This window comes from Ixodes scapularis, unplaced genomic scaffold (genome assembly GCF_016920785.2).
Source record: "Ixodes scapularis isolate PalLabHiFi unplaced genomic scaffold, ASM1692078v2 PGA_scaffold8__174_contigs__length_109621045, whole genome shotgun sequence".
NCBI classification, from domain to species: Eukaryota; Metazoa; Arthropoda; class Arachnida; order Ixodida; family Ixodidae; genus Ixodes; species Ixodes scapularis.
The window spans coordinates 60,478,035-60,492,228 of record NW_024609883.1 but is presented as its reverse complement, the minus strand read 5'-3'; the positions used below and the strand labels follow the sequence as shown (position 1 = coordinate 60,492,228).

The window sequence follows — 14,194 nt, the reverse complement described above, 5'->3', positions numbered from 1 at the left end:
TCCTTCAGCCTTTCTGACTTTTAAGTGTGCTGCTAGGGGAACTCCCTAATATAGTCTATTATATCACAGTGTATGTTTTAAATAATCTCTAATAAGCGACGTCGGCTCAATGACATAGATAGAATGTCTGTTATAACTAGGGCTCTGCGTTTTCAGCGTTTCTTTTTTTTCTCGAAATTGGGGCTACTTTTTTTCGGAGTTTAATTTTCTTCTACAGATTCAGTGTTTTTGTATAAATTGGTTCAGTCATAACTAATTTACACAAAAAACATCAAATCTGCAGGAAAACATTAAACCCTGAAAAAGAATACCCGCAGTTTCGAGAAAAGAAATAAACACCAAATACGCAGAATCCTAGTCATAACCAAATGTCTACTGTACAGTCAGATCTGATGTAACGTGGTTGCACTGTATATGTGCAAGCGGGGGCAAGTTTCAATACCCTTGCCGATGGATCAAACGAGAAATATAACTGCGGGGAAAATATGCTTACTTAAAGGGATACTTCAACAAAATTTTAAATATACCTGTGGTGTTCAGAAATAGGCTGAATATGATCCACAATAATTGTAAATTACAATCACACGTTTGTATTTTGAGCCTGATGGCAGTATTTTTCGTTATAAACGGCCCACTCTGGCAAGCGGTCAGAGAGCAGCCAGTGGAGAGCGCCTGACATCCGGCGCAATCCTGAGCAAAGCTTCAGCGAGGCTGACGTCAACAGAATGTCCTAGTCACTCCAGCCACCGAAGCGTCTGAAGCACGCCAGTGATAGCGCCACCGCAACTAACCCCAAAGCTGTTTTTGTATGAATTTTGAGTAACGGGTTAATCTTCTATATTCTTGTAGAGGGAGAATAGCAACGCCTGGGAAACACAAAAGAGAGTGCCAGTGAGAGGGGAGGTGACGTCAGGTCTAAGGCATGTAGAGTTCGAGGCGAGACAGGCACCGTCACTACCTGTCAAGGTTCCTAGACGAGCATTACAAACGAGGCCTTAGCGACATCCACCAGGTAATCGTTTAATTTGTCTTAAAATTCCTTTTTGTGTCTTTTTCAACAAGATATTGGTGTGTTCGGCGTGATAGCTAATAACATAACCCTTTAACAAGCATAACTCGCTGAAAGCGTAACTCCACATACTTTGTTACATGTGGATCTTTTTTTAATTATGTACACAAAGAAAACTTTCCAATGCTGCAAAGCTTGCTCCCCAGTAGTGAAGCCATGATTTCACTCAACATACATCCAATTATTTTTTTATGACAATCTAACACCTGTGCCTGCGATGCAGAAAATTCAAGTTGAAGAAAAAGATAACAAAAAAAATGTATAAATCTTTTTTTTTCCCCTTGCTTCCTATATTAACCTGATGCTGACCTCACCAACCTCTTCACGGATAGACTCTTTGCAGACACAACCAAATCGACTCTGAATATCAAGACCTTGATAACGGTAGACGCATCCATCTAAAATGGGTCTCAAACACACGGCCTCCAAGCTTCCCACGGCTGCGAGCCCCCGTTCCCATGCCTCAAGCAGCACCCTATAATATAGTTTTGTATCCTCGATTTATTTCCTCTCGAAGAAAAGCTCTGCGTACATAATGTGTTCACACTTTTTTCACTGTTCTGTTTTCTTTTGGACAGAGTACCAGATCGTCCAAATATCTGTCTCTCTTTCTCACACAAGATCAACCGGAACAGCAATACCACCACCAGGCTACAAGTGCTAGCTCTTTGCTCAAGGAGGTACAACGGCTGCACAAACTCTCGCCCAGCAGGAGCAACTGCTAAGATAATGCTGGGAGCTCGGGCCTCTAGCTGTCAGAAAACACCTTCAAATAGAAGTATTTCCTTAAACTGCTGCCATGAGAATCGTCGGGAAAGCAAAAACAGCCACATGAAGATATATTTTTTTCGTGCCTGTTGAGCCTAGCAAACAAAACCTTCCAGAAATTCTCACAATGCGTTGCTTAGACCTCACATGACCCTGCACAGCACAGGGAATTGGGGTAAAAAAAAAAAAAAAAAAGTCAAATTTGGGGGTTTTACGTGCCAAACCAACAACGGGCATCTGGCACGCCCCAGCGGAGGACTGAGGATTAATTTGGACCACCTGGGAATCTTTTGACGTGCAACCGAAAGCTCGGTTACACGGCGTCTTCTCCGCAATAAGCCTCCGTCAGATTGCGGGCAGCTTGGCCGGGATTCGAACCCGCCACATGGGGATCCGTAGGCCGACGCTCTCGCCTCGGAGCCACCGAGGCGGCACCACAGGGAATTGGGGGGGGGGGGGGGGGGGGGGAAGGCATTCTGATATTTGACCGGTGCAGCAGCGTGTTAAGCCCGAGTAGATCAATATTTTTGCGTGTCCACGAGACAATAGCACTCAGCCTGAAGACTGAGATACGAAGCTAAGTCGGCATTTCTCCTATGTACTTGGAGCATTGCGAGTTGCCAATGCTTGGTTTGTAGTGTTTCATCAACGCACATTTCATCGAAACATTTCATCGACAACTACCATGGCACCCGATTGGGCGTCGGAGTCGTGGTCGTGCTACAATCGAGTTCTGGTCGGTTCGTTTTCTCTGCTTCGAGTAACTTGCAAGAGCAACTCGTCACTAACAGCACCGAACTGAGCTGCAAGCGTAGAGCGTCCTCGTGTGCAAACATCGGATATCCATAGATCCCAGAGGGGAGCATTTCTTTTTCCGGAAAGGCCTATTGTGTGGCAGGACAAGGACGCTGTGCGTGCTCTCGTTCTATTGAAAACTGCCAGACCGTGACATTTTAAATCTTATAACATCAGGTGATGGCTCGTAGTAGTCGTACATGCGAATGAAAGCTTACAAGCAGAGAACAGAAGGTTCCTTCCCTAAAAAATCTACGGTGTGTCGCTGAAACAGTCGACTGCTCTGCAATGTGAAACACCATTGCCGTTGTTTTTTTTCCCTTTGTCTCAAAATAGGAGCACATTCAATGTGCTGTCACGGGGAATGCAGTAGTAGTACAGAAACTACAAGTTTTCAAATTCGACATGCAACGTCTGTATTTGTGATTTCTATCTGTTTTTTTTGTTTTTGTTTTTGTTTCTTTTCATTTGCGTTACTCTGAATTTATGGAAGTGATTTATGGGCAGAGAACCACCCACAAAAAATACACTTCTAATCAATCAATCAATCATATTCACGCGAATCACTAGAACCCAGTGTCACCAGTACCTCTATAAAATATCATTTATACCTTCGTTGTTTGTCTTACCGATAGCGAAGGCTGTGTCGTTGTCGACAGCCGCTGCCTCACGGGGGTCAAAGAGAAAAGACGCTCGGATCTTGGAGTCCTTCAAGATCGATGTCTGCGGCGCCGCTAACTTGCGCAGCTGGCGTGCCAAGCTGGTTTCCTCCATGGCCACTTCTCTACGCGATGCTTAAATCCGTAAATTCACGCCTCTGGGAGTCTTCTGAAAAATAACGTTGTCCGGCGTTAGCCGTCGCGACATGAAGTGTGCGATCATCACAGGCTAGCCGGCACTGCAGACGCCGGTAAACTTGCAAAGCGTAACTCCAGAGAAGTTTAAGCACGGTAGCTGTGTGCTCTGAAAAGAAACGAGCGTTACTTACGGTTAAACACGACGAAGATCGATAACAGTCCGAGGCCCCAGTTTTTACTTGCCAGTTCTGCCGGGTAAACACCGCATTTCGGAACTTGCATCAAAAAACACGTGTGCGTGCGGCCATGTTTGAACATGGTTTGAGCAGTTTGAGTTCGCTCGTTTACGTCGTGCTTGTGCGCTAAATGACGTCACTAGGGTGACAAAGGTCATAAAGTTATTATAATAACCCTATGACATAGTGACTCAAAAGTAAAAGTTTCAGAACTTTGAAGTGTAGAAACATTTCTACTTCTAAGGCTCAAATAAAACGAAAACATAAACATAAAATCACAATAAAAAGTAAGAAATTTAGCTTGCGCTTCGATTGTTCGTTTGCACCGTTTGCACTTTTAACATCGAATGTTAAAAGTGCAGAACGACGCAAATTTTTATCAGAAGAGTTTTTTCTCAAATTATTTTACCCAAGTCTAAATTTTTTTGTAACGAAATCTTTTTCGTTTTTTTTTTTCCAACTTGTGATGACCACAACCACACTGACCACAAGACCATAGAGTTATGCACAACACTAACAACACTGACAACACCACAACAGTAATCCAGCAGTAATCACCACGATCCATGATCACACGATCACTACCACGTGATAACCGTTCAGTGTCAACATCAACAAATGCAAGCAAAAACGCGACAAGCCCTCAACTGCCTCAACCACGACCGCCTCGACACTGGCACACTGGCACGTCTTGTGCTTTTGCCTTTTGCTTCATTCGGTCGTGCTTTTGCTTCGCGTTGTGCCTCCTTCACAGTCTTGTGAACCATTTTATGAAGCTGACTTGAATCCTTGAGCTAACCATAGCCCTTCGTATGGAAGGTATGGAACCGCCTCCGACAGCGTCCCCGTGGGATGGTAAGTGTATTCAGCCGTGTAAACACATTCAATCAATCAATCATGTAACTAAACCGATGACCAGATTGCATTGAAACTTGTCACAAAGGTGTCTTTAGGTGGTACATTTATCACGACGACGATAACCGGATGACCTTGGCGGTACGTTTCAAGCCCACGAATGCCTTGTGGGCCGCAACCGTATACTTCGGTTGCTCGTCACCACCAGACTGCTTTAGCATCTGCGATCATCAAGCCGCACGCAAGGTCACCTCGGCTTGCCGGTTGACGCGCCTCAACCTTCCCCGATCTTTCGAAACTCTGGCAGCGGTTTTTAGCGGTGATCAGAACACGTCGTTCTCATCTTGTATAATATAGGGTGTCTAAAATACCGAGGCTTGATCTAAAATGGGCCATAAAAGTCAGCGCCTGCACGTAGCAATCTAAACTTTTCGTCAAAGGTGTATTTCACAGGTGGGTTTAACCTTTTAAAATGACAAAGCATAACTCCCTTTCTGTAGAAATATGGGCCAAAAAACTTGACAGGGTCAACGGCAAGTTTGAAAAAAGAATTAACCCTAGCCTCGCACACTGCCGAGTGAATACTAAAAAATATGATAATAATTTTTTTTTAATTTTTCGTCTAGCTCAAAAAAGCTTTCTGATGTTTGCTTTATATTGGGCCTTCTGTAAGTAGCTGTGGAAACCAGACGGTTTCTAACGTTTTCCTTCCTGTGCATAAAAAAGAAAAACGCAGTGTCTAGCATTACGTTCGAGGAACCTAGAATAAAGATTAGAGTTCTGTCCGCCCTTAGAATAAAGATTGGAGTTGCCCGTCCCTGCAGGTCCCACGTAACTTTACCCCAAGGTTTCGAGTTGTATCTGACATAACCTAATGTGAAGATTAAAGTTACGTCCCATGAAACTCAAAATAAAAACTAAAGTTATCTTTGTCGTAACTTTACCCCAAGCTTTCGAGTTACATCCAAGGGAACTTGAAATGAAAATGAAAGGTCGACGGAAATATTAGTTAAAGTTAGGTCCTGTGTAACCTACGCAACTTTTACGCTTCACGGCCGATACACAACGTAAACACAAACAACAAACACAGCATGAATTATTACTATGTTACATCCGATGCAGCATTCATTAATTGGTTAAAATTGCAGTTCCATCTGTACCTTCAGGTACAGACGACGCCCGTTACATTATTTCTTTTTTTTTCTTTCTCACATTTTCCCTTTCTTCAAGACAATTTTTTTTCCTTTAAGACAATTTTTTGCGAACCTTTCCGAGAATCGCGGATGTTTAAATCAATTATTAAGAGAGATAGAATGGTAATGTGATACAAACGTGCTGCTACAGCAGCAGAGTTTCCGGCAGACTTGTTGAAAACTGTCAGAATCTTCACGTGTCACTCAAGCCGCCACGCGCACTAGCTTCGTAAGTGTTTTCTTCCAGATTGTATTAATAAAGAGCTGTTTCGAGGGGGTTGCCCGGGTGTGGGAAGGAAAATAGGCCCTCGGCCTTTAGCCATATCAACTACGCTCTCGGCCTGAGCCAGCAGTTGCTACAAGCAGGTGTAGCAAAAACGGCAAAGATAGCAAGAAGTGTTTTCATGTAGAAAAAATGCAATAAATTGTCTTAATGGAGGGGCAAGCAAACAAAAAAAAAATGTATGTGCCGAGCATCGAACTCGCCCAGCTTCAGCAGCCTCGACGTGCGAGGAACACACTCCAGCCCTCCCAACAAAGCGGAAGGTACAGATAGAGTTGAGATTTTAACCAGTTCACGAGTGCTGCATCGGACGTAACGCAGTAGTGATTCACAATATTTCTGTATTTGCGTCGTGTATCGGCCGTAAAGCGAAACATATGCGTAGGTTGCATGGTTACAGGGACGTTACTTTAACTTTTATTTTGGGTTTTGTCGGACATAACTTTTAATTTTATTTTGAGTTCCGTCAGACGTACCTTTAATTTTCATATTGGGTTACGCCAGACGTAACTTTAATTTTCATATTGTGTTACGTCCGACGTAACTCGCAACCTTGGGGTAAAGTTTTGGAGGGACATAACTTTAATTTTTATTTCGGGTTCCATCGTACATAATGCTAGATACTCTGAAGGAAAAAAAGGGATTCTTTAAACGACATTCCCACCCCCCGGAACACGTACTCGTGAAATTTAAGCATTGCCAAAAGATACTTTTTGTGAAAGGTTAAATTGCACCAAGTTCTTTTTTTAATGGGAAAATAGTGTTTGTTCCTTTTGGCTGATGCCATTCCTCTCCATGCAGTCGTGGGCTTTGTCGGCTGCCTCTTTCCAGTTGAAAATTTCCTCAAATCTCTCGTAACTTCAGAATCGGAAGTTCATGAGCGAGCGCTTGCACATTTGGATACCAGAACCTTCTGAAGTGGCAATCTCTGAAAATGCTGAATTTCCTCCACGAGACGCTTTGTCTGATTTTTGTCAGAATATCAAAGGCAGCAAATGGGTTGCCGTGTTTTTGTTTCACCGTACGACGTGTCCCAGCGAACTCTACAGGCCGTCAAATCCAACGCTCGGAACGTAGCACGTAACTGCGTAACGTGACAAACGTAACGTGACACTCGCGCAGGACGGGAGTGGTTGGATGGCTCGCAGCGTCTTCCACAGTCCAATCGTAAGGTGAAATGGACAATATTGAGTTGACCTATAACTGTCCGGTTATGTCAGCATCCAGGGCAGTGAAATTTTTTCTTTCACACTGGGAATGAAGAGTGATGAAACGTGCAGTAGAGGTAAATTATGAATTTGCACCTGTTTCGTGTCCAACGAATAGTGTTTGTTCCAGCAAAAACGGTGATGGCTTCGATCCTTAAATGCCAAGCATTCAATGAACTTACACCGAAGTGCCATACATGTCAAATATATGACTGGACTAAAATACGTAACGCCCACCTGGCCGTACAACTCGCTCGTACAGATCGCATTTGTGTGGCTTTCGTTCCTTTTTTTTAGAAAAACATTTTATTCAATAAAAAGAAACGCTTTGTATACGTAGCTCAATACAAAATTTACTTAAAGATAAACCCTTTACGACCACTTAAAGCCTTGACGATGAAAGCCTTTTTTTTGACAACAAGAGCTCAAACACTTTTTATAAAAATCAATGTTGATTTTGACAAGGCGCGTTTACAATAATAACACAGTTACTCGAAACATTTTACGATTTTTCTGGTTTATCAAATGAAAAAAGACAAATAAACACATTTTGTTTAACCTCTCGAAAGCCTTCAATCGGGTGTTACGAAGGCGTAACAAGAAAGCTAAATAGTTACATATACTGACGTCAGTGAATGGATGAAGGCATACCTTAGGAACGGGACATAGTTTATAGTAATTTATGTTGATGCGTCACCTGTCTGTGACGAGTCCCCGAGGGTGAATTTTGGGACTCATGTTTATTCGGTGTTACGTCTATAATATTGCTAAAGAAGCGAGTCCCGATGTTACGGTTAGGGTATTCGCGGACGACTGCTTCTTGTACTCTAGGTTACACAGCCAGAAAGACCAGGAGAACCCAAAACTACTTGCCTCTTAATGGATAATTGGTGTCAGCGATGGGGAATGCAACTCAACCCTGCGAAAACTGTATTCGTCAGAATAACAAGCAAAAGAAGAAACATTCACATACGCTTTCTTAAGTGAGAGGAGAAAAGCGGCATTCTCGTATGGGAAAACAAGAACTTCCGGTGTCCCGCAAGCTCCCGATCACTACGAGGATGGCTGTTACTATGACGACGTCTTCGGCAAAATGATTGGCCAATCGGTGAGCTCAGCATGATCGGAGCACGTGGATTTTGAATCCCAACAAACGTAGGCGGCCTTTCCGGCAATGCTTGTTTGGGGATCGTGTCGTGCGGTGTAATGTCGACGTAAGCTATGAAATATTGATTTATGTAGGCCACAATGTTCACCCCTGCCAAGGACAAGACAACTGCCTTGGCCGACTGCTACGAATTCTATCGCTACAAAGCCAACACAACTATCATAGTTGCTAAAAGGACATGGCCCGCACGGCTCTGCAAAAGCGGCACACATGGAAACAAACTATCGCAACGTTTTTTTGTGGCCTCGGGGATGCAAAAGAGGGCTGACATCTAAGAAGATACGTTTGAACTACAAGAGTGTCAGCAAGAGGCACATAAATACCTGTTCACATTGGGTACTGAACTGCACTGTTGGCTTGCCTCTTGGTAATCGCTTCGGGAACAGTCTTTTACAACCGGTGATATGAATTGCTGAGCCACTAGACAATTACAACTCGATGCTGATGTAACGCTTGGCAGAGAAAGGTTGGACTGGCATTGCAGGGCTCGCAAAAATCTTTTTAAATTGACATGTGTTGGCATATTGTCAGGTCGGAATAAAAGGGACATAAAAAACAAAGTGTACGTACCTATGTTGTGGAGGCAATCCGTACAGCATTTATTGATCTTATAACACACAAAAAAAGCAATAGAATCAAAGAGATTGTTCCTTTTCGACGAAAGAGCTCTCCACCGCTTCCTCAAGGGGAAGAGACTGGCCCCCTTACCCAAAAATAGAGGTCAGGGTTTAAACTATTCATATGGGAAGGGTCCACAAAGATCGCCCGTGCATGTTCCACTCAGCAAGTCAGCCAATCGTGGGCAGATGGTTTGGCCAGTGACGTTGGAGCGACGTTGCATCGGAGTACCTTGTTATGCCTTGCATTTGATGAGATAGTTGTCGCTGTAACTTTTTCCGGGTATCCGTGGTTCCAGCGTTCGTCTCCGCGGCAATCAGTTTCGATTAATTTTTTTTGTCTTGCTGCTTAGTCAAGACGTTTGCGGAAATCAAGTAGAAAAATAAATGCTCGTTGGTCGTCGCGACAATGTAACCGAGCAATATTGTCGAACATGTGGATTTGATCGTAAATGTACGTAAGACACCTCTGGAACTGTCGTAGGATTTGTTCGTAACCTACGTGAAATTTACAATAATTTCGCTTTGTGAATACAGATTCATTCTTACTGTATTATCCCAAGAGATAGCCCACCTAAAATCTAGAGCAAATCGGTGTACAACCAAGGAAAGGTGAAAAAATGCTATTTTTATACGCCCCCCCCCGCCCCCCCCCCCCCCTTATGTAATGCCCTTAATGGGCCCGTAAGGTGTAATAAATGCAATGAAATGTTTGCTTGCCAAACTTATTACCGCGGCGAGAGGCAATGAAGCAAAGATGACTTCCCACCCAGCAATGTTCGCTTATGCTACCTCGCCATATTTATGCTGAGGTCATCATTGATCCCAACACTAAAAATTACTAAAAATAAGCTATCTTACAATGTCTAAAAAAAAAAAAAAAAATTATGAGGGTGGGTTATCTTTTAGGGGTGGGGCATCTCGGAATATTACTAAGTTTTGTCGTACCCAACTTCTTTGTTGGAAGATGGTTTCGTGAACCTGGCCTTTGATGAGAATGGCATTGCTGCTTTAAAGGGGCCTTGAAATGAATATTGGGCTGGGATAAATTTAGATTGGGGCTTAACTAGACGCATATCGTCTAGTGGGTCAAAAGAAGGAGGGTAGAAAGTGAAAAGCCTCTTTTTTGGTACAAACATTTAAAAACGGCGGACTATTCCACACCTCCTTTCCTTCCAAGGGTCTCTGCCTTTTCACTGTGAGACATCCGCGGTACCCAAAGCACATCAATTGGCCCCTGCTCACGCATTGGATACAAGCACTGCGTCACTACTCCAATCACCCCTAAGCTGACGGTGCGATGGAAGCTGCACCCTTCGGCCATCTCCCTTTCGTCACGTGACCTGCACACACCCACACGTGTGGGTGTGTGCAGGGGAGCGTGATCACGTGGCGAAAGACAGAAGTATGACTGACCCAACATGCCTATCGCTTCTTCAGCACTGTCAGCTTAGGGGTGAATGGAGGATTGTTGTGCACAGTACTGCAGAAGCCAGGGGCGGGAGAGGAGGGAAAACAACTTCTGTTCGAATTTTGAGGACTTACTAATCTTCTAGGGGGAGAATTGCGACGTGCGGGTACACAAAGGGGTACACAAAGGAGAGCCTAAGCAAGGGGGCAGTTCCTTCTTTCCCTCTTCCCCTCCTCTTAAACTGCTAGCGGTATGCCCTCGCCCCTGTACCTTTGGTAATAATAATAATAATAATCTTTATTTGGACTCCTGGAGTCTCAGGTGGAGGGGCAAAAGGTAAACAGATTTACCTGACTAGGCCCCACCACCCTGTACATTGCTCAGCAGGTAATGCTGCACAATTTGTGAGTTCAGCAGGAAAGCTAAGGAAGAAGTTAGAGTAATTTCATGGCTCCTTTAAGAACTAGGGGTTTCTTCACTTCACACTTCTACACTGCTTCTATACCATTCCATCAAAAAAAAAAAAGAAGGAAAGGGCCTACCCTACCATGTTCCCCTTCTGCATTTTTGGCTGTTGGACTTAGCGGGTTAAAACTAACAACCTGTTCAAAGTAATTATTAGTACTTCAAGAACCAAAATAAACGAAATATCACACCGCTGGACCTGTCAAATTGCAGTATCATGCAAAATATGACTACTAATTTCTAAACGAAGTGACTGTCTTGGGTGTCCTATACAGATGTGGTTCTTTTTGTAGGTGTTGGTGCTGCACTATTAGAGGAGACCAGCTGCCTACTGAAAGCCACCAATGAGATCTGGTTCAGATGCTATTCCTGCACCCATGCCACCAGAGACCAGCATGAAATTGTGAGCCACCTGGTTGCCCATGGTGATGAAGAACAATTCAAGTGCCAGCATACTCCCATGTTATCTGGCTGTAGGTCCAAAGTGCACAGCAACACTGAGAAGGACAAAGGAAATAAGTTAGAGTGCCCCACGTCTCCAAGAATGCACCTAGAAAAGCAGCTCTGTGGGATTTATGTACAGAGACCTCAGGAGTGTCCCAAAACCATTAAGAATTGCTCTACCGCAAAAGACCACATTCAAAAACACACAGGTGAAAAACCTTACAAGTGTGGGCAATGCCTCAGAGCCTTCACTCAGGTTTCAGATCTGGCTGTCCACATTTGTAAGCATACAGCTGAGAAATCTTATAAATGCAAGCTATGCCCCAATGCATACACTTGTCTTTCAAGCCTGACTGTCCACATTCGAGCACATACAGGTGAGAAACCTTACAAATGTAAGCAATGTTCCAAAGCGTTCCCTCGGCTGTCAACCTTAACTAACCACACTCGAACACACACAGGTGAAAAACCTCACAAATGTGAGCAATGCCTCAAAGCCTTCACTCAGTCTGCACACCTGACTCGCCACATTCAAATGCACAAAGGTGAAAAACCTTACAAATGTGAGCAATGTCTCAAAGCCCTTACTCGGCTTTCAGATCCGACTGTCCACATTTGTAAGTATACACCTGAGCAACCTTATAAGTGCAAGCTATGCACTAATGCATACACTTGTCTTTCAAGCCTTACTGTCCACATGCGAGCACATACAGGTGAGAAACCTTACAAATGTGAAGAATGCTCCAAAGCCTTCACTCGGCTCTCAACCTTAACCAACCACATTCGAACGCACACAGGTGAAAAACCTTACAAATGTGAACAGTGCCTCAAAGTCTTCACTCAGCCTGCACACCTCACTCGCCACGTTCAAATGCACATAAGCGAAAGACCTTACAAGTGCGAGCAATGCCCCAAAACTTTCACTCGGCTTTCAGATCTGACTGTCCACATTCGTAAGCATACAGCTGGGAAACCTTATAAATGCAAGCTATGCAACAATGCCTACACTTGTCTTTCAAACCTGACTGCCCACATTCGAGTGCATACAGGTGAGAAACCTTACAAATGCGAGCAATGCTCCAAAGCCTTCACTTGGCTCTCAGCCTTAACTGATCACATGCGGCTGCACACAGGTGCAAAACCTTACAAATGCAAGCAATGCCCCAAAGCCTTCATTCGGCTTGCACAACTCACTGACCACATTCGAATTCACACCGGTGAAAACCTTACAGGTGTGAGTGATGCCCTAAAGCCTTCACTCAGCCTGCAGACCTGACTTTCCACATTCAAATGCATACAGGCAAACAGCCTTACAAATGTGAGCAATATCCCAAAGCTTTTGATCATATAATAAAAGCCTAGTTTTCCACAATCGAAAGTACATACGGTAGGTCAGAAACCTTAAAAATGCAGCATCCGCAGCTGAACCATGGACAAAAAGCCTTACAAGTGCGAGCAGTGCTCCAAATCCTTCACTCGGTGTTCATCCTTGACTGTCCACATTCAAATGCATACAGGTGAGAGACCTTACAAGTGCAAGCAATGACCCAAAGCCTTTGTTAGAAATAGCAGTCTCGTTGGTCACTGAAACACACGTGGGTGAAAAACCAACAGATGAGGTTGACAAAAACAAAGGGCAAGCATGCAACGACACTGGCAGGGAATAGGCATTTCAAATGTCAGCAGTGTGCCAGAACATATTTGGACTGCCAATATGGTTGGTCACGTGCAACAAACCACGCCTGCAAAACATGAGTAGTGTTGGCATTGCACGTAAGCCTTTCGTTGGAACGCAACCGTTTTTGTGTACATAAAGGTATAGGGAAGTGGAGGATGATTTGAAGCCACTAGTGGTCAAGCAGCTGGTCAGCCCTGATGGCAAACATTCTGTTAAGCTTTTTAATGAGATGGGTCAGAGCAGCCATGTCTCAAGGAATCCAAACTCAGCCATGCTTCTGTTTGGATTAGAGTTCTTTGCATTGTTGCCTAAAGTATTTTCTTTTAGAATTGTGTAACACACTTGCAAACATACCTTCATTGTGATGATTTGTTTTACTTTCCTCACTTTTCTCAGTGTCTGCAGGCAATAAATGTGTGACCAGACTTCTGTTTCCTTCTTTCTCGGAAATGAAGTTGGGCGGTTCCAACTTCTACTGTGTTTTATTTCTTCTCATCCATTGCAGATTTTGGTCAACTGAAGCAAATGTACCAATGGCAGATATTGTGGGAAATCCAATTTACACTCGCCGGCAAGCCAGCTCTCATGTGGTTTGTGGTCAAGCAGACTGTACCGGGCCTGTTCATTGACTATGTGTTCGACACATAAAATAATAGAAAATATGCAGATGAATTAACCATACTTTGATCGAATGAATCAAAATTTTTCGAAACCACCAAAAGTAAAAATAAACGGCGGAGCCAGGATATGAACTCTGGGCCTCCCACTGTCCGGGCGGGTGTGCTAACCACTCCACCTTTTGACTTTCTGGTGTTTCCTACCTGTCTTATTAATCCACAAGGAACAAAATGTATCCGATCGGAGGTGTTCTGGAAACACACGCCGCTGTGTGGAACACGGTACGATGCATGCTGGCATGTGGTACATGCTCGTTGTGCACCAGAAATCCTCTCGCTGTCTGTCTCGTCACGTGTACATGTATTATTTTTGTTTATTAGCTTTAGAGACACAGTTTCATCATCATCTGCGAGAATAGTCTGCACACTTGCCGGGACAGTGGGAGACCTAGAGTTCAAATCCTGGCACCACCGTTTATTCTTGCTTTCGGCGGTTTCGTAAAACTTTGATTCACTCAATCAAGTATGGTTCATTCATCTGCATGTTTTCAATTATTGGGGACCACATACAACGACGAAAAGTGCCCTTG

The 14,194-nt window shown here is 43.9% G+C and overlaps 2 protein-coding genes across 2 annotated transcripts in view; one reads left to right on the top strand and one right to left on the bottom strand.

Moving 5' to 3' along the window:
- The window catches only part of LOC8032085 (HEAT repeat-containing protein 1), a 97,713-nt gene extending 93,977 nt beyond the window's left edge, over positions 1-3,736 (bottom strand). The window contains exons 1-2 of the mRNA XM_029986846.4: positions 3,621-3,736; positions 3,262-3,460 (exon numbers count right to left, since the gene is read on the bottom strand). Of these exons, the coding sequence (XP_029842706.2) occupies positions 3,262-3,406 (145 nt within the window). The 5' untranslated portion in view covers positions 3,407-3,460; positions 3,621-3,736. The remainder of the gene's footprint in view (positions 1-3,261; positions 3,461-3,620) is intronic.
- Positions 3,737-4,189: 453 nt separating this feature from the next.
- Positions 4,190-13,412, top strand: LOC115326101 (zinc finger protein 678). Its single transcript, XM_029986848.4, has 2 exons — positions 4,190-4,520; positions 11,159-13,412. The coding sequence occupies exons 1-2, from the start codon at positions 4,478-4,480 to the stop codon at positions 12,583-12,585; spliced, it is 1,470 nt and encodes a 489-aa protein (XP_029842708.2). The 5' UTR covers positions 4,190-4,477; the 3' UTR covers positions 12,586-13,412.
- The last annotated feature ends 782 nt before the right edge of the window (positions 13,413-14,194 follow it).